The sequence below is a fragment of the Macrosteles quadrilineatus genome, unplaced genomic scaffold, assembly GCF_028750875.1.
Source record: "Macrosteles quadrilineatus isolate MER2022 unplaced genomic scaffold, UCM_ALF_1.0 Scaffold_2__2_contigs__length_208266976, whole genome shotgun sequence".
In the NCBI taxonomy this organism is placed as follows: domain Eukaryota; kingdom Metazoa; phylum Arthropoda; class Insecta; order Hemiptera; family Cicadellidae; genus Macrosteles; species Macrosteles quadrilineatus.
Genome location: NW_026542595.1, coordinates 132,184,714 through 132,212,529, shown reverse-complemented (window position 1 = coordinate 132,212,529; position 27,816 = coordinate 132,184,714). Strand labels below are relative to the sequence as shown.

Sequence of the window (27,816 nt, the reverse complement as noted above, 5' to 3'; positions counted from 1 at the left end):
TCATTTGGTGTGATTTCACAGTCAGTAAACGTGTGTAATTTCACTTCGTCACACAAACTAAATATTTCAATTATTTTTTTATATTTTTCTTGTTCTAAAGATTTTGATATTAAATATAAGTTTGTAAATTTTAATCCTTCCTTTTTCACAATTAAATTGTAAATTACAACCGTCTTCCCACTTCCACTTGGACCACAAATAACACATCGAATATTGGTAGGAAATAGACCCAACTTCTTTGGTATATTTTCCTTAGTATGTACTATTTTAAATTTATGTTTTTGTTGAATAAAAGACATTTTTTATATAATAAAAATGGTAAAAAATTATAAGAAAACATGTAAAAAAGGCAAAGGTTTATTCTTAAAGCCTTACAGGGGTCGAGGGTTATTGAATACTCTTATAAATAACCTTCCATTTAATTTGAAAATACCAACATATCAATACTGTGGACCTGGAACGAATATACGTGAGAATTTAGCTAAAAATGTACCTCCAAAAAATAAGTTAGACTCTTATTGTAAAGAGCATGACATATTCTACATGAATAATCCCGATACCGCTGCTCGGAACAAAGCAGACATGAGATTAGCAGACTTAGCTTGGACTAGAGTAACGGCCAAGGATGCAAATCTTGCTGAAAGAGCAGCTGCTTATGCCGTGACAAATTTGATGAAGGCAAAAGCAAAGATGGGAATGGGATTAAAATTTAATAAAAAATATGGACAACTACCAGCTGTTAGAGGCCGCAAAAGACGTGCCTCACTTCAGGGGGGTGTACCTAAAAAACGAGCTAAAAAATCTAACACCAAGAGTAAAAGAGTGCGGAATAGTTAATTTAGACAGTTCATCTGGCACACATTGGACAGCATATCGTAAAAATAAAGATATTGTAATTTATTTTGACCCATTTGGAATCCAACCTCCAAAAGAAGTAATTAAATATTTTGAGGGACATAAAATATTCTATACAACCGATCAAATACAAGATTTAAATAGTTCTATTTGTGGAATTTTATGTTTATCATTCATAAAAAATTTTTGTTTATAAAAATGGATTCATTTACTATAACATTTTCGGGTACAGAGCCAGAGCTAAAGTCAGTGTTCTTTCCTCCCATAGAATTAAATGATGATTATGTAATTGGATTAGTAGATTTTCAAAGTTATAATTCTATATTTAATGTAAAAAAACCACTTAATACTTTAACATATTACAAAGTAGAGAAAAAAACATTACCAAAGGGAGAGATCTTAGTTGATGATTTAAACCAGTTATTAGATGGTAAACTTAAAGTTATAATACATAAGAATGGAGAAGCATTAATTAATACTAAAGTCAAACTTTTATTCAAAGGGCTTATTCCAAAATTAAATAAACTTAAAGGCAACAAATTAACCATTGGAGAAGGTGATGATGTTTTCTATTATGACCACAAAGCTCCAGTTACAATAGAAATTTCTGAAGGAACATATGAGGTGTTTGAGCTTGCAAAGGAAATTCAAAAGCAAATCCCAGACTTTTTCCTTACAGCTAATAATAAAACTATGAAAGCGACATTACTTTCTAGCCACGTGTTTGATTTTACAAAACCATGTTTAGGGTCTGTTTTATTGGGATTTAAAGGTGTTTCTACTCCTGGTGTTCAGTTTGAATCTACAAATAAAATAAACATTAATAATGTAAATGTGATTAGAGTAAAATGTAATATTGCAAACGGGTCCTATTTAAATGGAAACAAATCACACACCATACATAGCTTTTATCCAGAAGCTCCTCCTGGCTACAAAATTATTGAAGTTCCAAGAAATATTATATATTTTCCTGTAAATAAGAGAAGTTTAGATGTTGTCAGTATTACATTTGCCGATCAGCATGACAAGGCAATTGACTTTAATGGAGAAGAAACTACAATTACTTGTCATATAAAAAAGATATGAGAATTTATAAGAATTTATCTATAAGTGTACAAAATGCTAGGTTCCTACGATCAATAGGACTAAAGTTAAAATTTTCTATTAATAAAAATGGAAGATTTTCTAGACGTTACAGGGAAATCCCAATTCGACGATAGTGTGGTTAAAATTACAAATCACTCCTATGTTCCCCACAACACTTTGGCAATAAATAATTCCGATGAAATTCGAATATGTATTAATAATCAAGATTTGCTAACTCTCCCGTGTAGGAGTTATCTGTATATTAAGGGAGAAATTGAAAATCATGATAAAGGTCATTTTATAAATAATGCATTTGCATTCTTATTTGATGAAATTAGATATGAAGTCGCAGGTAAAGAAATAGACATTGTAAGAAACCCAGGAATTTCTAGTCTTATGAAAATATTGAGCTCTTACAATAAAACAACTAAATTGTCAAATGTGGCATTTGATTCTGACACGAATTTGAAAGAGTTCCATAAAGGTGGCAAGTTTAGTACTTGTTTGCCATTAGAACTGTTAATGGGTGTATTCGAGGATTTTAATAAGGTATTAGTAAATGTCAAACAAGAATTGGTGTTGAAAAGATCCAAAAATGATTTGAATTGTATATTAACAACCACTAGTGCTCCAGCCAGTGGTACTGCTGATATGATTCCTAAAATTACACTTAACTCAATTCAATGGGTGATGCCACATGTAATACCATCAGATGGGGAGAAGTTACAATTACAAAAGATGTTACTGCAAAATAAAAATTTGCAAATTGCATTTAGAAGCTTAGAGTTGCATGAACTTCCATCATATCCCAATACTACAAGACATACATGGTCAGTAAAGACATCTTCAAGTTTGGAGAAGCCTAGGTATATTATATTTGGTTTCCAAACAGCTAGGGATAATAGTGCACGAAAAAGAACTGATGAATTTGATCACTGTAAGTTAAAAAATCTCAAAGTATTTCTAAACTCTGAATATTATCCTTATAGTGATTTAAATCTCGACTTTGAAAATGGAGATGTCTCTAAAGCTTATGAGATGTTTATGAGGTTTAGAGAGACTTACTATAATACTATCCCAGATCCTATGATTAGTAGGGCTGAGTTTATGAAGAAATATCCACTAATTGTAATAGACTGTTCTAGACAGAACGAAACAGTGAAGGAAGGAATTGTTGATATTAAATTAGAGATTGAAACTGCAGAAAATGTGCCAGCAAATACATCTGCATATTGTTTGATAATACATGATAAAGTGTTTGAGTACAATCCTTTATCAAATGAGATAAATAAAATGTAAATAAAAGATGAAAAACATTCAACAAGAATTGGTTGACTCTGCAAATCAAATACGAGAGAAATATAGAGCTTTAAAACGTGGCAAGTTTCTAGAGGCTGAAGAGAGGTTTCAAACATTCCAACCTTTAATAGAGCCATTACAAGAATTAAAAAAAATCGCCAAAGCAGAGAGGCCTCGAATGGAGATTCTCCCAATGACTCCATCTAGAATACCAATAATACCAAGATTGCAACCATTACAGCAATCCACCCCACAGAAATTAGATTTTGGCCTTTTAGCATCAGACTATTTAGGAAATTACCTCAGTAAAAGTAGTATGACAGACACTACATATGGTATTAGACGAGAAGCAAATAAATTTTTTATTGGAAATAAGGAAGTTGATATTGCCAATGATGATGTTACAATTGCAAATAAAACCTACAAGGGGACAAAAGGTTTGTGGCAATTGTTAACTTTAAAAGAACCTGAGGATTATACTCCGGCTGATTTGCAAAATTATAAAGAGATTTTGGAAGCTACAAATGGACATTTAAAGAGTTACAAAGATGGTGCACCAATTTCAAGTAATAGACATACTAAATATCTTAATATAATTAAACCTCTATTTAAGTCTGTTGGTGAAGGTTTGAGACAAGTGACTGGTAATAAAATAGACTATATTTATTGGGATGATCCTAATGAGCTTGTAGATAGGTTAAGACTTCTTTGGCTAAGTCGCCAAGCCGGTAACTCAGGAGTGGATAATGAAATAGATTCCATTATTGAGGAATTGAGAGAAAGTGGAATTATTTATTAAATAAAAATATGTTTATAGATAAATTTTATCGTTTATACAATCCATATAATAAGCCTGCAGAACCTAGGGCTAGTAGTGAACCTACTTTAAATTTACAAGACGATAGTTGGAATTGTTTAAACCGTAAAATTGGTAATGTTAAAGATGGAGAGTTTGTAGATGATGTATCAACTTTGGGACAGACATTAACTAGAAAAGGTGATGTCTTTTTACAAGGTAAAACTAAATATGAATTTTTAGAATCCAAGAATAAAAATTGGAATGCTAAAAAACGGAAAATTACTAATGTGGAAAGGGGTGAAAGTTTAGCTGATGTGCCCACTTTACAACAGACTTTAATACGTAAAAATAGCGGTACATTTGTACAAGACAATAATAATTATGAATTTTTAGAATCAGAAAATGGTATTTGGAATGCTAAGAAACGGAAAATTACTAATGTGGAAAAGGGTGAAAGTTTAAATGATGTGCCCACTTTACAACAGACTTTAATACGAAAAAAAGATGGTAAATTTGTACAAGACGATAATAATTATGAATTTTTAGAATCAGAGAATGGTGTTTGGAATGCAAAGAAACAGAAACTTAGCAATTTGATGGAAGGTACAGATAGTAAAGATGCTGTGAATGTTTCACAAGTTCCAAAAATGGAAGCAGGCTATTGGAATTTTAATAATAAAAGGTTAGTACGTGTTAAACCTGCCATTGATGACACTGACTGTGTTACAAAAGAACAGACTATAACTTATAATAAAAAACTACATTGTTGGGATGCCAAAAATCAATTCATAAGAAATCTACCAGAGGGGGAACATTCGGATGATATTTGTCTAATGTCACAATCTATGCATTATGATGGATCAAAATTTGTATATGGAGAAAAAAATTTTAATTTGATGGAATATAATCCTGATTTATTAGTTGCTGACCCCACATCTTTAAGTGGATTTAAGTATATAGATAATAGACCATATATACCAGAAAACTATGTATTTAAAAGAATGGAAGATAATCTATTGATTGGGGCTAATGGTGATGTATTTAGAGTTACAGGAAAGGATGATGTTATAAAAAATGAATGAAATTGCATACGAACTTCATAAACCTGCAAGAAAGAATTTCATTAGAAGGTCTTTCAAAGTATTAGGTATAAATGAAACCGTACAAATAGATTTAATTGATATGCAAAACTATGCTAGAGAAAATTCTGGCAATAAATATATTTTAACTTTAATAGATACATTTTCTAAAAAAGCTTATGCTGCTCCACTAAAGAATAAGACAGGGTTAGTGGTTACAGAAGCCATTAAAACCATTCTACCAAAGGGGGTTAAAAACATTCAATCTGACAATGGAAAAGAATTTTTTAATCAATATTTTAGCAAACTAATGAAAAAATTAAATATTAATCACTATCACACATTTTCTACAACTAAGGCTGCAATTGTGGAGAGGTTTCAGAGAACTTTAAAGAATTGGTTATATAGGGAATTTAGTGCTCAGGGGAGTTATAAATGGTTGGATTTACTTCCAAAGTTAATTCAAAAATATAATAATAAAGTACATAGATCTATAGGAATTAAGCCTAACCAAGTAAATGTTAAGAATAGTAAATATGTGCATGAGAGGTTGACTTCTAAAGTAGAGCAAGTTAAAAAGCCAAGATATAAGGTAGGTGATAGCGTAAGGATTTCCAAGTATAAACATGTTTTTAGTAAAGGTTATACTCCAAATTGGTCAGGGGAACTATTTACAATAGCAGAAGTTAAGAATACAAAGCCTGTGACTTATATCTTGAAAGATGAAAATGGCAATATAATCAGGGGAGGCTTCTATACAGAGGAGTTGTTAAAGACCAAGTATAAGGACATGTATTTGGTAGAGAAGATAATTAGGAAAAAGGGTGATTCGTTGTATGTCAAATGGCTTGGGTTCCCAAGTAGCCAGAACTCATGGATTTCCACTAAGGATGTCCAAGGGAGCGCATTATGAGCCGGGAGCATGCCCGAGTTCACGCACAAACCTCACATGATTTTGAAAATATACATGGGAATGGATGTGGATTTGAAATTTTAATAGAGTTTGAACTTTTATATAGGCTTGTATTGGACGAGATCCGGGTCTTTAAAAAAGTGGCCAAAAAAAGCTCACCATTTCCAGACATGTTTTTCAGTATTAAAAAAGTAGACAATTTATATAGGGGTGTATAGGTCGAGAGCTGGGTCTTTAAAAAAAGTGGCCAAAAAAAGCTCTTCCACTTTTTTCTCATTTTTCCCCTATAAAAAGTGCCCTAAAAGTGCCTCTAAAACGCCGAAAGTGGGGTATCTTTGTGGGTTCACCACTACTGAAACCGAATCCGTAGTAAACAAAAATAGTATGCAGACTAAGCGAATTTCAATTTGCGTAGTTTTATTGTCGCTTAGAGATATAAGTTTTCATTAAATTCGGATTCGGTTTCCTCTAGCCAAGCAATCTAAGGTCACCAGTCAATTTTCAAGAACATTCTGGAGCTGTTTGATGGATCTAAACACAGCTGTTTTTGATAATTCGGACAAAACTAATAGACGGGTTGTAAAAAACCTAAGTTGGCAACGATGTAGCACAAGAGCACTCAAAATATGTTTAACCTTACCCTTCATTCGTATTTAGATTTAAATATTTGCAACAGCGAAATGGGATGATTTCGTTAGTAATGTAATGTTTTCGGTGTATATTTTTGTTTCTTTAACATCACACTAATATTCATGATTAATTATGGCTTCAGCTGTATTCTTTTATTTTTAAAATTTTCACGCATATCAAGTAATGGTGTTTGTAAACTATAATAGATTTATTTATTCCACACTGGTAATATTTATTGCAGAAAATATAATGTGAAGTTCTATTATCTTCGGTAATACTACAGGTCGTTGGAGCTTTTAATACGATGACAATCATTGCAAAGAAGGATTAAAAATACTAGTTTGACTAGATATTGAAACTCACATGTATAATTTTTTGAAACTCACATGTATAATTTTAACAATTTAATCCAGTATCTTTCTGCTAATGGATATTGTATTTTGTTAACCATGTAGCCTTACCGACCAGGTAGCTCAGAACAATACACGAACGTTAGTGAGGGTGTCTCAGTGGTAAGGGCCGAACTCACTGAAGCGGGGGATTGACCATTTTATCTCTTAAATTTACAACCCCCTAAGGAATTCTGGGTATTTGAAATTAACTTTCCTCAACGGGGCAGTTTTTTGTTTGTTTCGGGTAAAATTGGCCATAGTAGCCTGATCACAATAGAAAACGTCATCGGTGTAAAATACTAACATAATAATCTCTATTTTCTTAATTTTATGCCGTTCGTTCAGCTATCATAAAAAATATATTTTGAAAAAATATTTATCACTCTTCAATTTTCCAAATTATTTCGCACCAACCTAGAAAAAATTGGAAAAGATAAACAGCTGTAGTGTTACAGTATAGTGACGCTTAGTATTTGCAAGCAAGAAAACATATTTTTCCCTGTGGCAGTTGTTAAAACAAATCCACAGGATCCCTTTTTTCTTAGCGTTCAAAGGTTTTACTATAAATAAGTGATAATAACAAGCTCCATTACCTATGACGATTCTGTGGTTGTGTTTGACACTAGGTAAAATAATCATGAACAAAAACAACTGTTGAACAACAACCCAGATTCAAAATAGTATGTGATTTATTTTTTGGGCAGGAGTCTAGAACGAAAGCATAAAATCGAAGAGACACATAAAACTGACTAGAAAGAAGACCTTCCGGGAAAGTACGCAAATAAAGGGTACCTTACCCGGTTTATATGGACAGTATGGGTTTACTATACAGCAGACAGGGCAGTGAAATATTAATGTAGCATTGCTTTTGTTTGACTGCGCTTACAGAAGTATCTTTCTATTCTTTCTGCTACTTGCTTTATTGCAATTGCTATTTACTGTTTATTAATTTAATTTATTCAATTTTCAGTACAGAAATTTAATTGCCGAGGATAAAAAAAAAATTTTAATCTACGTTTGAAATGCAAAATTCGGTTATAACATTTTTGTAATGTACAACGAAACAAGTATGTAGAAAATAATTAACTAATCGTACAAGAAAACTCTAAAATTATTTTACAAGAAAGTCATTATGCACTATTTCACGATAGCTTGGTTGGTTTAGTGACCGACGTAGATTATACTATATTGAAAGAATGTTTTGAAATTTACAACACCAACTAAAACATACTATTGAATTATATTAACGTCATCGATTTTGCCAAAGTAACAACGTTTAACCTACAAAATAAAATGAAGCCATGAATTAAAATTACCCCAGCCTTACTTTACTTCTTTAATGCTTTAATATTTTTTAATTTGGACATTTGTATCACACTCCTTCTTTTTCAAAGGTAGGAATTGCATGTCCCGTTTGGTATAAAAGTTAAAAGGTTGAGGTAAGTTAATAAAGTTGAATTCTTTGTAATAAAATCAATATTTATAGTATCATCTTATCTGTAGAATGCACCACAAAGTTAACCAAGGATGATATACTTTACTTTTTCTTTTTCTAGCTTATTAACTGAAGGATTCAATGTATGCTCAGCTCCCAGTTATGAAAGTACACAAGTACTGTTTGACATTCCTGTGTCATATATCCGTTTATGTATTTGATATCTTTCAATAGCTATTTGAATATATTTTATGAGTATTTCTGCCGAAGCTCTACCTCTAGGCACTTTCGATTTCGCGATCGCTTCAATATTTGATATTGCATTTTGCTTTGATCATTCGTCGATCAAAGTCAAACCAAGCGGAGAGAATTTGATGCAGGTAAATAATACAACACAAAACTGACCCATTTCTGGAAACAACAATAATGGTGGGTTTTGTATAAACTAATGTAATTTGAAAAGGTTAATTGTAAACACATTAGTGTTTGAGTTAAATGAAAACTTTGTAATTCAACTAACGTTCCCAAACACATTTGAAACAATTAAGGAGTATCCAATGACGCAACGAATAAAAATCTAGCTAAGCTCTCAATAAAATAATTTAATAATGCTAAGCCATTTTTTTTAGTTTGTTGACATTGTGGAACCACAATAAAGTATGTGTCTCCACCATCAGGAAAATCGAATATTTTACAAGCCAATTGAATGAAATAGTAAGCAAACATAGCAAAAAAGCTACATTTTGAGGTACTCCTTTCTTCTGGTTTCATGGTTAGCTACATTCTGAAAAGAATCCATCTGAAAACAAAAGACAAAATACTCCTTTTGGATGTTCATTGGTTGTTTGTGTTAAGTTTTCAACCCAACTTGTATTCAGTTTGAGTATGCATTAACACATAGAGAGTAAACTCAATTCCTAAATAATATTGTAGCATAATGGGAGAAAAGTGAAGTACCTTAAAATTTCTGAAATATTTAATTTTACTAATGACTTAATTTTTATCAGTTTGAATAAAACTGAGTACATCACTTATTACTAATAATACTGGCGATTGCTGCATTAAATATATTTACCAAATTAGAAGTAGGCGTGAGCATACATCCGTAGCTTTCTATATAAGTACTATTGCCAGGAAAGCAGAAGGGTCAAGAACCTTGATTACTGCAGGTAAATTTAAGAGACAGACAGGTCAATCTCACGCTTAACTGAACCTGGCCCTCCATCTGACTCTCACACATCCCTTTATGTAACTCTTTATGTTTCCCTCTCTTTTGCTACTGAACATCAAAACAACATTTGTTTCAGTGATGGTAAGTGACACAACATGTCTCCAAAAAGGATATCATGATTATTGTACTATATTCAATTGCACATTGCACCAAAGTTCTAAGGTACAGGTTATTTACCAAGATAAAGATCTTACCCCTTTCCAATAAAGTTGGCAGACTCTTAGAACCTGTTATTTGTCTGTAAAAAAAACCCCTCTAAGCGTGTGTGGAACATATCAATGCTGATTGTCTGGGTAAGTGGTTATAGTGCTAGCCTTTAAGACTGAAGGTCGCTGGTTCGATCCCAGAGACTGTTTCTGGACTGTAATTTGTCATTAGTCAATTTACGGACAATGGATACGTCCACTATTTAACTAATGATAGTAATGAGATTATGGTTTGGACCGTTCCCTATCAAATAAATCCATTGGCGTAAGTAGACACAAAAAAGCCAGGAGTCCAGTGCAGAAAAATAAATTTAGTTAACTGATATATTTTAACTGTACAAGGATGAGTACCAAGGGCATCGCATATAAAACCGTCAAATGAACGATATGATGCTTTATTAGAAGTTAAAACAACAATCTCTTCAATATATAAACATTTTAATTGTTATGTACAATAAGTAAAACCTAAAAGTATTTATTTATTTTCAATATTTATATTATCACCTTAGGGTCTTAATAAGCTATAAAGTACTCAGCTTAAGCAAAAATATTTAATATTTGATCGTCAAAAGACTTTTATAATTTAGATGTGATTCATCATAAAATAAGTCATATGAACAAAAGATAACCATTTATTTAAAGAAAAAAAAACTTAAATTAACATATACTGGGTCAACTTTGAATGCTCAATGTAGTATTCTATAAATAGTGCACTGACGACCAAAGGTATGTAGCCTAATCTACTCGATTCAAAGTCGATTCCAGCTTTGAAAGTAACTCCGATCTTACCCTATGAGGCTCAAAACTGTTTTTAATTTACAGTATATTACATTATCTTACTATCTAAGATTACAAGATTTTGGAGTTTATAATATTGCCTTAGGAGAAGCTTCGGCACTTACCGTCCCCGCATCACTTAGTACTTCGGAGATCGGAACATCGTTCATCCATAAAAAGTTAAAATCACATGTCTGTTTTAGAAATTCTTCTCTATCGAATTTTCTGTCCTTTAAGACTGTATAGTAATACTTCAACCTGGGAGTGTGGTACTCGAACATTCTCCTGCACAACCAAATGTTGAACACGTACTCGTCGTTTACCATAAGATCCCTGATGTAGCCTTTGTTTCCAAAAATTTTGAGTGTAATATTTTCATGAAACTGGACAAAGTCTTCTAGCTCCTCTCTCATCTTTTTCAAATCGTAGAACCTTGGTCTTTCACCATTCTGAATTTGTGTTTGGTCTGTTGGCTGAGTAGTCACAGAGTTTTCCCTGAATGGAAGTGAGTACATTATACAAACAAATACTCTAGTTTCATAGTCTGGTTCACAGACATAATAAAACAATTTGCAAAAACTTTTTAAGGTTAAAAACTTGAAATGAAGATTAAAAATACTTTATACTTCCTTTAACATTTGTTGATTTTGAAATTTAATCTGGTATATTATCGTAAGAGCATTTAGTACAATGTGGGTGTGTCATAGTCTAATTATGCGGTAAAAGTTTAATATTAACAATTTTATAATGACCAATAATAATTAACTAATAATAACTAACTAATAATAACTAATTAATAATTTTATTTTAAGAGGTGGTTTTATATAACTTATAATTTTCTTTAGATTAATAAACTTAAATTAAAAATTGTGTGACTCTACGTAAAACTCTAAATTAAAACTTCTAAGCCTTGTTGAGATTTAACAATCGTTCAATTAATGCACACAAGAGTTTGAACTGTAATTTTTACCCATAGATTGACGACTACTTTTTAAATATTTTAAAACCTCTCATTTTACGAGTATATAAGTAAATAATTGATCAAAAGTTTGTATTCAGCAAGTAATTATGTGAAAAGTTTACAAAAGTAATAAGTAACTAAGTGGCTTGTAGGGACATAAGTCCTTAAAAAGCTCAAAATGTAAAACAAATTATTGTTATATTTAAACAAACTTGGAATCAAATTATATATGTGTCAAGATAGATATCTCAGTACAACATATATTTTGTGTAAAAAACAGTTTGTTGTTTGTTTTTGTTGATGTAAATTTCAATAAATAATTTGAATGACTCCGGTTTAACTCTGCTAAAGGCAGCAAACATGTTTGTGAATAAATATTGATTTACTAAGCTAGCTTTGGTCTTTTGGTTAATGATGATAAAAAAGGCTTCCCAAATTGAAATATTAGAAATTGTCTTCGTCAAATATGAAAAGGCAAATAAAAGTGTGTTGGGATAAGCTTAGTTCTTGGTAAAAACCTCTAAATTAGCAACCCCGATCCATTTATTCATCTTCGACATGCATATTTTTGGTTAGTTTTAAGAAAAGGTACCTACCTCTAGGTTTTACTGTTATACATGGATGCTCCCTTTACTATGATCCTACTACTTATTGGTAACGTTATCCCTGGTTTTATATAGTATACAGTACATTGCAGAATTGACTGGCAAATGAGTAATCCAAATGTAATGTACTGCTTACTGGCTTAATGATTTAATCACGATCAGCTGTATTGAAGTAAACAAAAATCAGCAGTAAATGGCTCCTAATGCTATTCTTATGGAGAACATTTTATGTTATATCTAATTTTGTGTTATAATTATGGGAATTTGACTATTTTTCCCGCCGTCACGGGATCGAGACCTTTAATTTGAGCCCTCTTCCGTCATTCTACGACTTCCCAGTCGCCCACAATATTTTGACGCAAAGAATCGGCTTACGTTATTAATATATAGATAGATAGATTATCAACATTTTCTTCTTAATACTGCTGCTTGGTTATACGATAACAGCTAATGTGTTCATGATCCATAAAATGTTATGATAGCGCAAACTCTTGTTTTTGAACATAAAATAATAAAGGGAAACAGCATATTTACAAAATTAACACAGCTGACGCAGCCAGTGATGTCAGCATTTCGTGTTTTATCCCACAGATTAAACAAACAAGTCTGCCAACTGTGGCGAATAAAAATCTGTTATTTCAGTAAGATAAAACCTTTTGTTGTTTTACTGAAATTACTTATTGTTTGGGTGTTACTTCTTTTCACAGTAGTTACTCTGATCTATACTCAGGTTTTCGATAATAACTGTTATAATTACCTTTCTTGTGATTACAGGAGTAACAACTACATAACTTCTAGCAGACAAGAAAAATTATTATTGGTGGCAGTTTTGTTTGGTATAAAAGTTTATTTCTGCTGCATTGGCAGGTGATTTTCATGTAAAAATTTCTGGATTAAAAAAATATGAATGTTTTGCTACTCAATATTGATTATCTGAATATATTGTATACAAACAAAGAACATGGTACTGTACTTACATTCTAATTAGTCTTAATTTACGTTATCTTGAAGTTTTAGTTACATGGGCGTAATTGTGATATTTTGGAGTTGAACTTGGTTCAGAATGCCAGCTGGAAATCAACCTACGTATAAAAACTGGGTCATAACAAAAGTAAGAGTTTTCACTTTGTCTAATTACACGAAGAATATAGAAAATTGATAACACTATTGTAAGACTATGGACCTAAACAAATGTTTCAACACTACTATCAGTAATGTTTTTTTATCTTCCAAACCATAGCAGTAGGTTATGATTTTGATATCATAAATCATCATAACACATCATGTAATCTTATATGACGTAGATGGGTTTCGTTTTTTGTTTAAGATTGGTTATAATTTGGCTTAGACCGGGGAAGAATTTAGGTTAGATACTTTTACTCAATTACGTTAAACCAATCTTAAACTTGAAAATGAGTGGAACTGTACAAGAAGCTACTAATACATTTACTGACATACTAATACTTGCAAATAGTTCAGAACAGAAATTTGGGAACATGCGTTGAACTTAGCAAAGCTGTAACTTGCTCTAAATTGTAAGTAGATTTTTCAAACACGCTTTGATATAATCTAATATGATAAATACTTGTGAAATATTCAACTTGACATATTTTCAGTTTTATTTTTAAAGTAACCAATCTTTCTCCACCTTCCAGAAGAAATGAGGATTAAAATAAGCTCACAGGCAAGAATTAAATCCTTAAAATAACTCAAAGATTTATATGGCTGTAAAACTACTGTGTATAATATTATTAATATCGAAATCTTAATCATGAGGAGTATTACAGTCATTTGTACCTACTATTGCAGCTGGAAACTGTACATTTTTTTGTTATTTAGACACTTTACAGTCTAAATAACCTTACTGCAAGTCAGTGTATGAATACTAAATTTGCCAAATTGGATTTAATAGTCTATAATAGAAGAGTGTAAGAAAACTGTATAAGTGTATATCCTGATTACAAACAACCTAGCTGATCTCAAAAACTGTAATATTTACAGTGATAAATAGCTTAAACCATTTTAAAGGACCAACCATTTTCGTCCAACGCATTTACATGGTTATGTAAGGTAATATTTTAGTTTTCCCTGTCATAATAGATATAACTTTACATACAGTATACTAGTTATGTTAACTTTATGACTACCTTGGCTAGCGAGAAGATATTATTAATTGACGTTAATTACAAAACCTTGGTATTTTTTGTACTTTTACTAATATCTTCTTAAATCATATACAACAAATAATACCTCTAATTACATTAAAAGCTAATTCCATTTATCAGGTTGGCATTTACCTGTTCTTCAAGTTCAACACCTAAAAAGTAATGTGGTAAAAAGAATAACAATTAATATACCGTTCGAATTGTTTTGACTAGATTAAACAAAAGGATAGCTACAACCAAATGCATTTGCATGAAAATTGGAGTTGTCAGCTTATTTGACAAGGGTAAATGCCCCAAATAAAAACAGTATTTAATCTTTGCCATGGGGATTACCCACTTAAAATGTCAACGCAGTTAGCAGGTGTAAGCCAATCCTAAAACAAACTTTTATAAAATATGGTCTAGCTTATCCTTGAATTTTTCAAATTTGGTAATCTCCTTTTACAAATTAACAATAATTAATGGCACAACTTTGTAAAATAGTAAAAAGTATGCTTAGCACTATTTGTTACATGTTTATATTTGGTAGTGTATAAGGGAGAGTATAACTGTTCTAAGTTTTCTAAACTTATAAAATATTCAACTTGATGTATTTCGAGTTTTATTTTAAAGTTACCAATTCTTTCTTCGCCTAAACAAAATCTAAACTTAGAACAGTTTTATTAAAAGTGTGTTATTAGTGTATATAAGCTGTATTGTGTAAACGGTTGACATTACTAGTTAGTAAAAATAAACATAATTTCAAAACTCTATATGAATTCCCATAGTACTTATGATATTCCTGGTATATGCATATAAAGTGAAAATAGTTCTAATACTCATCAAGGTAAAAAATTGATCACATCAAAATTGATCATGATTTTTAATCTAAGACAATAAACATCTGTTAGTAATCATTATTTTTAAAACAACGTTATGGATTAAATTATTTTGGATTTCCAAAAAAAGGTTTTGTAAGGATAAATCTAGTGTATTATTTTTTATAAATTGAGACATTTTAGGATGTTTGATTAGATTTTTGATAGAAATTTATGCACATTTCGAAACTATTCGAAATGTGCATAAATTTCTAAATAAAGGTTAATAAATAAAGGTTCAAATAAAGGTTAATGCAAAGTAATGCCTAATACGTCTTTGAAAGCCTTAGGAAAAGCTTATTGTTTCAGTAAGGTTCTTAGGTGGTGTTTCGTCTTCTGCTCCTGCAATAATCCGCTTTGTCTCAAGTTTACTGAATTGCTTGTTTTATATTCTAACACCTTTGAATTCCTAATGTGAACTCAGGAACACCTCTTGAAAGAACAATTTTTCAACTGTCATTAAAACTGGTGTTTTTTGGTAAATTCATAAAATAAAATGTATCATAAAAAGATGCACCTTTCAAGTGGTCAGTATTCTATTCCACGGGAAGGTATACGTGAAATATAAATATAATAGTTTCATTGAATTTTATTGTGTTTTTACAAACATCTCTTGAAAATATATGTCATGTAGCTGGTTAGCTGAGTGAACATAGTTTCTGGTCCCTTTTGAGAAAATTCAGAATATCTTTGATTGCTCGGAAACCAGCACACATTCATCATTGGGATTTTAATATATGCCTAAACAAAGAACCAATTGATCATAACCAGGAACAAAGCAGTTATCCTATGCATACAACACTCATCCTTCACTTATCGCCGTCTTAAAATACATATTCCAGGGATGTATAAATATAATATACTTAATCTTTCCAAGATTTGTAATCTATTGTACATCTTTTAATTGCATTGGCATTTTTCAAGATTTAATTTTGAATATCAAAGAGTACTACACTACTAAACAAAAATTATAAACATTAACTAAAAGTAAGAGAATTTTTCTAGAAAATCAGTAAAAACTATTTGTATCATAAACCAAGACATAAACTGGTCTTACTTTGATGGATTGAAAGAATCATTGTGTAATGTTAAAGGTGTTGAAAAAACATATAATTTGGTTCACAGATGAAGTATCTACAAAGACCGTACATTCAGTTGGTTACAAGGGAGGATTGGGGGGCGGTTCCCCCGCGCAAAAAGCCGGAGCTTCTCGAGCTTCCCGCCAAAATGCTGATGCTCTTTGACACACAGACTGAAGAGTGCAAGACTACAGCAGAATGCAAGAAAATTGTAAAACGGCTGCAAGACGAATACATGAATCTAAAAGGCTACCAGGACATTCCTTGGAAGTAAGAGGAGCGATTTTACTTTAATCGTCCGAAATTATATTTTTGAGCTTATAAATACTAAGTTTAACTAGACAAGGAAAATTTAAGGTTTCAAAATAACTGCTCCATCCCCTTCGACACACCTAAGTACTCTTTTAGAGCGTGGTACATAGTATTTTAGTTGCATCTAGTTTATTAGGTTTAAATTGGGAATCTCATGATGACAAATTTACACGTTTAAAAAGAATTAATGGAAATTTTTTGTAAAATCCGGGAATAGCTTAGTGGTTAATAAACAAGTATTTATAATCTAACATCTTTAGTTGACTTGTTGGGAAATAGACTTAATTTTATTCATTGGTTATCAAAAGACCAATTACCATAACGAGTAACTGCACAGTGCAATTCAATATAATATTGTGTCTTCAGTCTAAGGGAAACTCAATAAAGTAGACTAAATAATATATACATTAACTAAAATGTTTTAAACGTCGATCTTATGCTTCGAAAGAAACTACAGTACATGAATTATCCATATTACCAAGATATAAAGTTGAAAATCTTAAAATGACAATATAATATTGAAAACAGTTTGTTCAATGCGTTACGGACAAGATTTAGAAGCTTAGAGATTTAGAGATCTCGTAGTAAACTTAAAATATCTATAAGTACAAATGTAAGTCTTATTTCAGCTTTTTGATAGGGGCTGATGGAAAAGCGTATGAAGGGAGGGGTTGGAAAGCGAAGCCTTTCAAAACCAACCTGGGAAATGCAAAACAGGCCGAATGGGATGGAAGGAGCTTAGATGTCGCCTACATAGGAGACTATAGATGTGAGTAAGACCACAGATAATAGACCATTTTTTGTTCTAATTGTGGAAAGACATATTTGAAAATCACTATAGTTAAACAGTAGTTTTATTTGAGTGAAAATTCACAGGACCACCGCAATGCTAGAATGCTTGGTTAAAAAAATCCAGACCGGTGGCCATCGAGTTTGGACGGTTCAAGAAGCATCTACAGGAGATCGGTTTGTATGAAGGAGATCCATCGTGTAGGCCAGTAGAGACTGTGTATCTACTGATTACAGGAACTGCAATGGTGTAAGGAGGTTGGCCCAGGAAATTACTCAATATTGTAACCAGAGAAGGAGATTACGAGCAGACTGCAGCCAGTCATCAAGCTCAACATGGATGGCTCTCACCAAATTGAGGGCGCAATCTCCAATCCTGGAAGAAATGCTAAGAAACTTTGGTCCATCTTCTTTGTGAGATAATCTGGACTAACTAAATAATTATGAATATGTAATACTCGTACCTTTGAGACGAAGAAACAATCACGACCGTGAAAATAGGAAGAGAAGATAAATAAATAGTAATACGGATGAAAAAACAATGGAGGTAAATTAATGGATTTAAAGCAGAATTAATTAGTCGGGGTAGTGCGGGGTTTGTCCAATTTACATAGAAGGTGATATCAGTATAATCAAACTCATTTGAGCAAAACAACAAAACATAAGCAAGAAATCAAAAGTTGCTGGTAGGGAGCAATCATGGAATTTCAGGCAAAGTAAATAACCTACTATAGGTCATGAATAGTTTAACCTAAAACTGTTGAATTAACTCTCAAAAATATTTGTAAACATATATCACAATGTTTCCTATACTTGGTTAGTAGGAGAAGTTTTACCGTTGCCGTATGCGTTTTCTACGCTTAAAACCTTTCGTGAATTACTTATGATCAAAACTTGAATTTTTAGCATTCTGAAGACACATTTAATGTGTTTCAGATGACATAGAGGAAAAACCGGACGGCATATACCCAACAAATAAAGCTATAATTGCCGTGGAAAAGCTTACAGACCACCTTACTAGGAAGAATATTATTTGTTTTCAAACTTCTGGAGTTGAAGACTTTACGTATGACCTTGAAGCACACACATATGACTGAATTCGTAAATTATGTATACACTTTATATATGAAATACACTGTTGTTTATCTCTTTAAATATTTTAAATAAGTTTTTAATCTTTTCTATAATGTGTTTAATATTCATGGAAAATTAAAATAAGTAGAAATATAAAAGCATAATGAGCTAATCCAAGCATTCCATGTACAAAAGATTTACTCAGTCACCTTTATGCAATTCCAATAGACTAACCAGATTAACCGGGTGCTTAAAAATGGATCTAAAATACTGGGAAATGAGTGCAAACCCCATTTTTTGTTTTCTTACATGAAACGCTAAAACTACAGATTATAAAGAGATGCAAGAAAATATAAATAAGATGTAATTATATGTATTCACTCTGCATCTTTAAACCTCCAGTATTTCGTTTCTTGGGTTTAAGGTATTAGTACTCATAAAAGGGGATTGTATTGTTTTACAGACAATTTACTTAAAAAATTACGTACGGGTACCAACGAAACGTTTCTAAAGACCGGTAAAATTTGCATTTCAATAGTAAATATACTTTTTCATATTCTTTTTTCTAGTTAAAATACTAAAACATTTCTCAATTTTCGCTTTAGTGTGCTAGTGTTTTTCCAATGATTTTCATCCCTTCTATTCAGGCTATAATAGAGAAGCGAGCTGGTCAAGTGGTGGGGGCGGGGCTTCTGAGTCCTGGGTTCAAATCCTGCCAATAACCAAGATTTTGTATATGTGATAATATCACATCCCCTTAGAGCTCGCCTTAAGTGTTTATAGAGTTTTGAGCTAGAACCTATTGTCCTAGGATGTAAAGGCGGGCATAAAAAAACAAAAAAGTATTTATAGTTTTACTTATAAAAATATGCTGTAATTCTAAAATACATTCTTTCCCTCGCTTTATACGCTAAAGTCACTACATTTTGCTTCCTTATCATGTACCACTCATTTAACCTACATTTATGTAAGGCTATATATCAACAGAACATACAAGCTGCATAGTTAACAGACTTTAAAATATTACAGATAACCTTCCAGAAGGTGGCTCGTCTCAAATGACGATCAACTTGATACAATTGCTAAGAGAGATGAAGGCTCTTGATCCTACACAACTGCAGATGTACAGCTTTATGATACAGACTAGTTGACAGACTTGGCTTCATGATACAGAATATTTGAGCTTTTTAGCTTTATTGTAATTGTAGTTAAGCTACATAGCTTTCTGTTACTTACTAGTTCAGTTTCATAGCTTTTGTTGTCCATAGTAGTTAAGATATGTATCTTTCTGGTACAGTACATACTAGTTCAGTTTCATTGCTTTCTTGTCCATACTATTTGAGCCACATAGCTTTTTGGTCAACACTAGTTGAGCTACATAGCTTTTTGGTCTACACTAGTTGATCTACATAGCTTTTTTAAATGAGAACTTTTAAAAATAAAACTATTTTAATTAATGAATGGTTCATTTGTATTATTTTCGTTGTTGTGTTAATGCATATACGACTGACTTTAGTGGTATTGCAAAGTACAAAATGCTGTTTGGTTACACATCTTTCCCTATTATTAATTTTTAATTAATGTTTTATCCTGAATGTATGTGTTCCTAACCGTTAAGAACTGTTGTTGATGGTAGGAACGGTTTTGGATAAACAACTAGTTCATTAAACATCTACGGGTTGTTGATATCCAAGCCTAAACTATTAACTCAAATATTTTCACATCACACCTAATGCTTTGTCAAAAATCTAACAATTTATAAAATATAGGTATCATTATATCATTAGTTCAGCACTTTTTAAAACTAGGTAACATCTTCAAAAACTTGAGCTCAGTCCATTTTCGACTTATATTTGTTAACATTGTACATACATGAATGATTTCGGTTTGTAACCAGTTGTAAATACAGTAAAAATGTTTGAAAGACATTTTCTAGTATAAGTTAATTTTTCCCTGTTGGTTTTTAGTATGCCCTATTTCCATTTGGAACAAAATTGTTGTTCATATGAATCAGTATCAGCTATGACCACTTCTGTGACAAATTATGAACAACTGGTATATGCAAGGTGTAATGTTGATTTACGATCAGCTGTCCTGGTTTCTTATAAACACGTCATACATGAAACAATAACAAACTTACTTTTAATTGTAGTACAATTTAAACATAACCCCTATAATCCTCGCTTTGTTTAAGTAGTAAATTGAGTTATAGTATTAGGAAACGTAAACATTTGGTCTCAACCTTATCTTTAAAAAAACGTTGAAGGCCATTGAGATGAGGTCCTGCCTGAAATTGTCCAACGCATTTCCTAGTATCTATTTACAACTAATGTTTCAAATGTTATCTGAATCCAATTAGGAAACCCAATTTATCTTAGACCATGGTAAAACAAATTTTTACCCTATAAAATCCAATTCCCATGGTCCAATTATGCTAGTTCGCGACCCCTTTGAATAAAATTTGGCTTACACGTTTGTACCAGCTTTCATCAAAATATGATAATTTTTACACAACTAATCCTGATAACAGACTCAACTACATAAACTTATATATAAATTAATTAGAATAAGTGCTTTGGCCTCTGGGTACCTCAAATAAAAAAGTAAAACGAACCGGGTAAAGGTCGTATCATGAGACCTGAGCCAATAGCATATTCTCTTAATGGGAAATCGACTATAAGGAGGCAATGAAAAAAAAAACACAACGTTAAAATAATCTACAGAATTTTCTTACTCATTGAATATTTATAAACATTATGTTATGTCTGATAATATTATCTTAATGTTACTTAATGATGTGTTAATGTTATACACTGTATCATTATTTATAGGGTGAAGATATTTATGGATATTTTCCTAACCTATTTGTCATGTCAAAAAGAAAGCTAGTTTTGTTTACAATAATATTTTGTAAACTATTAAACCCCAAACAATATACAGAAACTTACCATGGATCTTTAATGCTAAAGACTTGACGAAACTTCCTCAGGAACAATGTTTTAAAGTAGTCTTTTAATAGAGTTACAGTGAGATGGTGTAGGATCAGGTAAGTTTGAGGTATTTCTGTATCATAAAAAGCTGTTCAATAGATTTTTACATACGCTAATAAACCGTTTTTAGTTTGTAACTTTAATTAGAAAGAGGAATAGATATTAATTGATGGTTAGAGAGCTAGTTAATCAAAATAAAATAATTTCTATGACATATTTTTATAACAGCACAGCTTAAATTTGCTAATTTGATTATATAAAAATATAAACTAATAAAAGTAGTTTCAGATCATTACCAATGTTTTCAAGAATAAAAATATTAAAAAATACTAATAAATACTAAAAAGTTCATAATAAAAACATAATGAATATTACTCAAATTAAATATACATATAAAATTAATTTAAAATTACTTTAAATTTAATCTTAATGCAGAAGAAAAAGTGTTAAGAAACAAATAAATGTTTAGAACTAATTAAAATATTGCAAACATAGGAAAGACTTTTTTAGATTTTTAGTAGTTGATAGATTTAAAATTTAATCAATTTCATTTTAAAACAGACTCTTTATGTTTTTACTGACAAATTGTATGCTACTTGAAGTGAATTTTAAAGATTTTTGTCATTAATCATCACAGAAATTTATTTCAACAATGTTTACTTTTAGGTCAAGTTAACTTTCAAAATTTTGAAAAATGATTGATATTCAAATATCACATTTGATGATCTTATCTAGAAATAAACAACTACTAGAGAAAAAATGTTAAACGTAAGTAAAATATTTATATAATACTACTTCACTCTTTTGAATAAAGTACAGAACATAGTGTAAAACTAGTTTAAAGATTTTTTATAAATTAACAGACTCAATCATTTCCTCGTAGTGAATGGCAAGGCTGTACATAAATTATAATTTTAAAAACATTGACTTCATGAAAACAAGATTATTATTATCTATTTAATACTTACATATAGCACTATTCATTTTGTAAGATTTAAAAATATTGGTATAACAGTTGTGTACACACTATTTAGAGTAGTTTAAAAATATTTAATGTACAATTAAAAATATTGTAATTTTTTACTTGAATTTGTAAATAGTAGACCCATGTCAAATACACTAATAAATCACGTGGTACTTTTTAGTATAAAACTGTGATACTTGAATGAAATATTCATAAGCTTCCAGATCAAAACTGCTAGAAAATAGGCCGGACTAAGACGTACAGGCCTGGCTTGGAACACATCAATAACATATACATTTATCCAAATTTCAAAAAATGGATTTAATTCATACCTGTGATTTATTTTAGTCAGTCAAAAAATACCCTCATCCAGTGATCAAATACATATCTAGAGAGCAATGGGGGGCAAGACCACCTAAAACACCTCCAGAAAATCTCAAAATACCTGTTCTGACGCTTCACGTATATGATACCAGGACCAAAGACTGTAAAACAAAAGAGGAATGCATGAAAACCGTTCAAGATCTTCAGAACGAGTACATGTTTTATCGCGGATTCGATGACATACCTTGGAAGTAAGTAGATTTCTCGCCCTTAAACTTTGGGGCTTGGCTAGTTAGTGGTTAAAGCGAGAGACTTTTCTCCTTCAGGGCCATTTTGAAATCAATCCTACTAATCACAAAGATTTCATTGCATGATAATTAATATGGTAATACAGTGGCTCAAAGTTCATGTGTCTAATGTTATTTCAATAGTTGTTTTATACTCACAAACTGTAAGTATTCTAGTCATTTTATGGATTGCATGGTAATTTCTGTTAGAAGTAAGGAGTAAATATTTGCTAATGAAAGCCTTTAAGATTTGACCAAGCACCTAGTTTCTATTCCTTATCGGTGGTGGAATCAGACTGTGCAAACTTCGTCTTCTGTAATAATCTTTTGCTAAAACTATTCCTTGCCACTAATGACAGTGTAAGATATTATCTAAGGATAAGGATATTGTATTAAGAAAAAGGTAGCAAATAAAATCATCAGTGAACACGAAAGTGAATACTAGTAGTTGTGTCACTTATTGGGACACAGACCAACTAATTTGACAATTAATGTCTTCAAAACGTTGTTACTTGCGAGTATTTCTCCATGTATGATTATAACCCTTAGATTTTAATTCAATATGACATAAAAAAAATACTGTTTATGTATTTGTTTAGCTTCCTCATAGGAAAAGATGGGAACATTTATGAGGGTAGAGGATTCAAGGTCAAACCAATAAAAACTGACCTTGATCATCCAAGACAGAAGAAATGGGATGGCAAGAGTATCGATGTAGCCTATATTGGAGACTATAGAAGTAAGTTTTGGCTTTATAGTTACCTCAATTTAAGCAGGAGCTATCCCAATTCATCTTTTAAACTGTTGAATAAATCTATTTACCGTTAGTAGTATTGGAGTACAGATATGAACATATATTTAACTGAAAAAAATACATTCTACGTAAATAAGAGTCCCTATGTCATGTCAAACCACTATTTATACCCTTATTGTGCTATAAATATGTTTACTAAATGTTACTATTAGAATGCATTTAATAGATTACCTACTTCAAGCTAAAGAGCCGAGACAAGCATTGCGCCCCCAACACGTGTTTAAAGATCATAGAACAAACTTTTGTATGGTAGTACTCTTCAGTCGTCTGCAATATGTTAGATTAGTTTAACTTAACTGTTTTAGAATTTTGGAACTAACAGACATTGAAAATGTATTATTAAATTAGTTGTTTTGATTTTAAACATGACTAAAAGTTAAACAATTAAACCGTATATTGACTGAACGATTATTTTATGCCTGATAATGTTTCACAATACTTTTTATGTTTTCACAATTATTGATGATACAGATAAATTGATGTCGTACTAATTTATAAAACTGTTCATGGAAATCCGTTTATGAAATTAAACTATCATTAGGTCAACTGATTTATACTTGTCTCATCAGATCAAAAATAACATATTCACTATCTTATTCGGTAAAAAAAGTAAAAACAGTACTAAAAACGTACGTTGTATACTTAAGTTTTATCTAGAGATTATTTTTTCAGCCCTGACTTTAATATTAGACTTCATAAGATTTTAACCTACTGTAACAGCAGAGAATGCCACATTTTGTAAAACTAGCTTTATATCTAAAGAGATCCCGTTGTTTTTTAACAGTCACTATTATCAATATAAACAATGGACCTCTTTCATAGAAGTATTCAGATACTTACAGTATTCCTCATTGAAAACGATTGATTAGTTAATGAACCATAATTGGCAGATAACTAACTATGCGTGTTGTTTCAGAAAAAAGCGCGAGCCTAAAAATGTCCGTTCCTCTGACAGGACTGATCGTAGAAACAGACCGTCTCGGAGTTATGGTTACTTACTTCAAACTCGTCATGTTTGTAAAGAAAGCTAGAGACTGGAAAACAAGATTTATTGAATCCGAGTTTCCAGAAGAATTACGTTAAAACACTTAAAAGTATATTTGCAGTCTAAGCGAGTTGAAGTGAGTTTACACACGTTAAGTAAATCATGGTGGTTTTGTATACAGACATGTGCTTAACTTTATTAATTTATTTTATAATAAATATCCCACGTTTGGCTGAATAGCTGCATTTGGTAGAGTAGGAAAAAGATATGTTACTGTATTTAGAAACTACTTACAGTTATTATAGTGTATCAATGTTTAACTGGTAATAAAATATAAAAAACAACTCCTGAACAATGTTTAACAATCCAGATTCATTTAACTTTGACAAAGCTTAGATACGTAGCTACCATATTACTGGTCTATAGATTATTGATTAGTATCTCACTACGTACACAAATAAAACTAATAAAATCCCACCACAATAACACCATCTCCACAATATTGTATCTTGCAGTACTTAAAGTAAAGATTTATCCAATAGATATTATAATATCTTGTGGTTAAGCTGAGAAACCCATAAAAGAAGGTACACACTATCCATTACCTATAAACACATTTGCAGATAAGAAAGTAGGCAAAAGGTTTTACATCTTGTATTCTTGTTGCAGGGAGTAATCCGAAATTGAAAGTTAAATTAGCATGTGACTACTTATACTTCATTCTGGATGATAAAAAACATATAACTTTTGGAAGATCTAAACTTGAGGACTTTACTATGACACCCGAAAAGAATTTGGTGGAAGATTAGAAGATTTGAAATTTGCATTATTGATATAAGAGAACGTGAAACTATAAACATATGGAACTATAAACATTGTAGTATAAAAAGCAAACAGATTCTTCTTTTTTTTGGTTTATGACCTACTGTGAACTACTGTTGAAGCCGAAATAGATAAGTGGGGAAGTATACTACAAAAAATAACACTGATCAATAAATTGCCCACAAAATAAGTTACAAACATAACATTCTTCTTGATGTACTGATAAATTCCTAAATATTTATTCAAAAGGGTTGGTATTAAAAATCTAAATTGTTCGTAAACAGTTTATTTGTATTGTGCATTTTCTATCAGTATTGTTTAGTTTTAGGTATGAAATCTGGTACATACTCAAATATAGTACAAACAACTACTGTAGTTAATATTTCATTCTTTATAAGAATAAATATTTGTAAATATATGTTCTATAAAATTCTATCACAATGTTGACAATTTCCTCCTTATACAAGCGGCCATCTATCTATACTATTAATACACTACATAGAACAAAAGTCCCTTGGGCACTCCCAAGTGACTTTTAAAGTACCCAAGTTATCCCTTATGAACAATATATATGTTTACATTATGATCAGCTTGATTTTTTATTTTTAACTTAAGGAAACGTGAACTACAAACATTTACTGCCTTGATTGAAATAAAACATTTACTATTTGAATTTGGGTTGGCGTAAATATTACAATGGAAAAAGCGAGGAAGCCTGGACAGTTTGATATACTAAAAAGAAAACTGAATTTACACTGTGCTGCATTTCTTGAGCAATCATTGTAAGAGCCAATTCGCAAACTATAAAAATATAGGAAAGTCATGTCAGAACACCACCAAGTAGGAAAGTTAGAAATAATTTTTTTTTCGTTTTTATGGACAACCTAATGCGGCTATAAGTGGGAAATATTTGTAGAAAACACAAAAATCACTATAAACTTTTGAAAAATTATATTTACAAGAAATGTTGATTAAACCATCTTTTATTCGCATCGTAAGTATTTTCATAATCTTTGAGTCAACTTTTCCAAAGTCATCGGAAAATATTACTGTTATTCTTTTAAAAGTCTCTATTTACTATATAGTCTATTTATTATATAGTCTCTATTTACTTGTTACTTGTTAATTGTTGTTCATTAATTATGTTCTTGCTGTTACCACTCACTGTTGCATGTATTTTGCCATCTTTCAATATTGCATACATTCTTGTAAACTGGTGTAAACCGTTGGGAAATAAATAAATAAATAAAAATAACGCCTGTAATACTTCGCAATTGCTCGGGTTCGAGCAATAGGTGCACTGGACAATCTTAATTTGAAACAAAAACCACAACACAGAATGGTTTTATATTTATTAGACATTAGGAACGGTTCAACCAGAAAATTGGAATAGTAAAAATGATAGCCACAAAATCAGAAAAAATAACTAGTGTTATATAACAAAAAATCTCTCCTTTGTCTTTTTAATGGTTGCATTACAGGAGCACTATACAATCTTAATTTGACACAAAAACCACAACACAGAATGGTTTTATATTTATTAGGCATTTAGAAGGGTTCAACCAGAAAATTGGAATAGTAAAAATGATAGCCACAAAATCAGAAAAAAATCACTAGTGTTATATTATAAAAAATCTCTCCTTTGTCTTTTTAATGGTTGCATTACTTGAACCAGTACCAACTTAACCAACTTAATCATTAATTCATTAATGATAATTCTTTTTTTTAATGCCTAGCTGGAAAAATATTGTGCATTTAGCTGAACAAATTAATGATCTTGTTGTGTAATAGAGTTATTTACATCTTTTCATATGCAATTATTTCAACGCTTTCGTCAAACGTATTAGAATGATGATACATAAAATAATATGAAATATTGTATGTTGTGAGTGAAAGTCTATTGCCAAATTTCTAAGAAAACTAAAATTTCTGTTAGCTTTTTTTCGTAGTTCATACTTTTATTATAAAATAAACTTACTTGCTCAAAAACCTTTTAAGATCAACAACATTTTTTGCACTCACCACTTACAGTTCAACGGTAGCAATCTTATCGATACTGATTACATATTATACATACAAATAAATA

General features: G+C 31.0%; 2 protein-coding genes across 4 annotated transcripts; both read left to right on the top strand.

Annotated features, from left to right (window-relative positions):
- Positions 1 to 13,458: 13,458 nt before the first annotated feature.
- On the top strand, positions 13,459 to 20,385 carry LOC128986219 (peptidoglycan-recognition protein 1-like). Of its 2 annotated transcripts, none has more exons than XM_054406449.1 (4): positions 13,459 to 13,803; positions 16,416 to 16,639; positions 17,311 to 17,450; positions 19,574 to 20,385. In XM_054406449.1, exons 2-4 carry the CDS (start codon positions 16,416 to 16,418, stop codon positions 19,693 to 19,695), a joined length of 486 nt encoding a protein of 161 aa, XP_054262424.1. In that variant the 5' UTR covers positions 13,459 to 13,803; the 3' UTR covers positions 19,696 to 20,385. The 2 variants fall into 2 exon arrangements, with proteins under 2 accessions (XP_054262424.1, XP_054262423.1); XM_054406448.1 differs by lacking the exon at positions 19,574 to 20,385 and adding an exon at positions 18,407 to 18,578 and having other exon boundaries at positions 13,465 to 13,803.
- Positions 20,386 to 21,391: 1,006 nt separating this feature from the next.
- LOC128986218 (peptidoglycan-recognition protein 1-like) lies at positions 21,392 to 25,920 on the top strand. 2 transcript variants are annotated; one of them, XM_054406446.1, is made up of 6 exons: positions 21,392 to 21,590; positions 22,201 to 22,302; positions 22,847 to 23,073; positions 23,709 to 23,848; positions 24,840 to 25,044; positions 25,578 to 25,920. In XM_054406446.1, the coding sequence occupies exons 2-5, from the start codon at positions 22,294 to 22,296 to the stop codon at positions 25,004 to 25,006; spliced, it is 543 nt and encodes a 180-aa protein (XP_054262421.1). In that variant the 5' UTR covers positions 21,392 to 21,590; positions 22,201 to 22,293; the 3' UTR covers positions 25,007 to 25,044; positions 25,578 to 25,920. The 2 variants fall into 2 exon arrangements, with proteins under 2 accessions (XP_054262421.1, XP_054262422.1); XM_054406447.1 differs by lacking the exon at positions 24,840 to 25,044.
- The last annotated feature ends 1,896 nt before the right edge of the window (positions 25,921 to 27,816 follow it).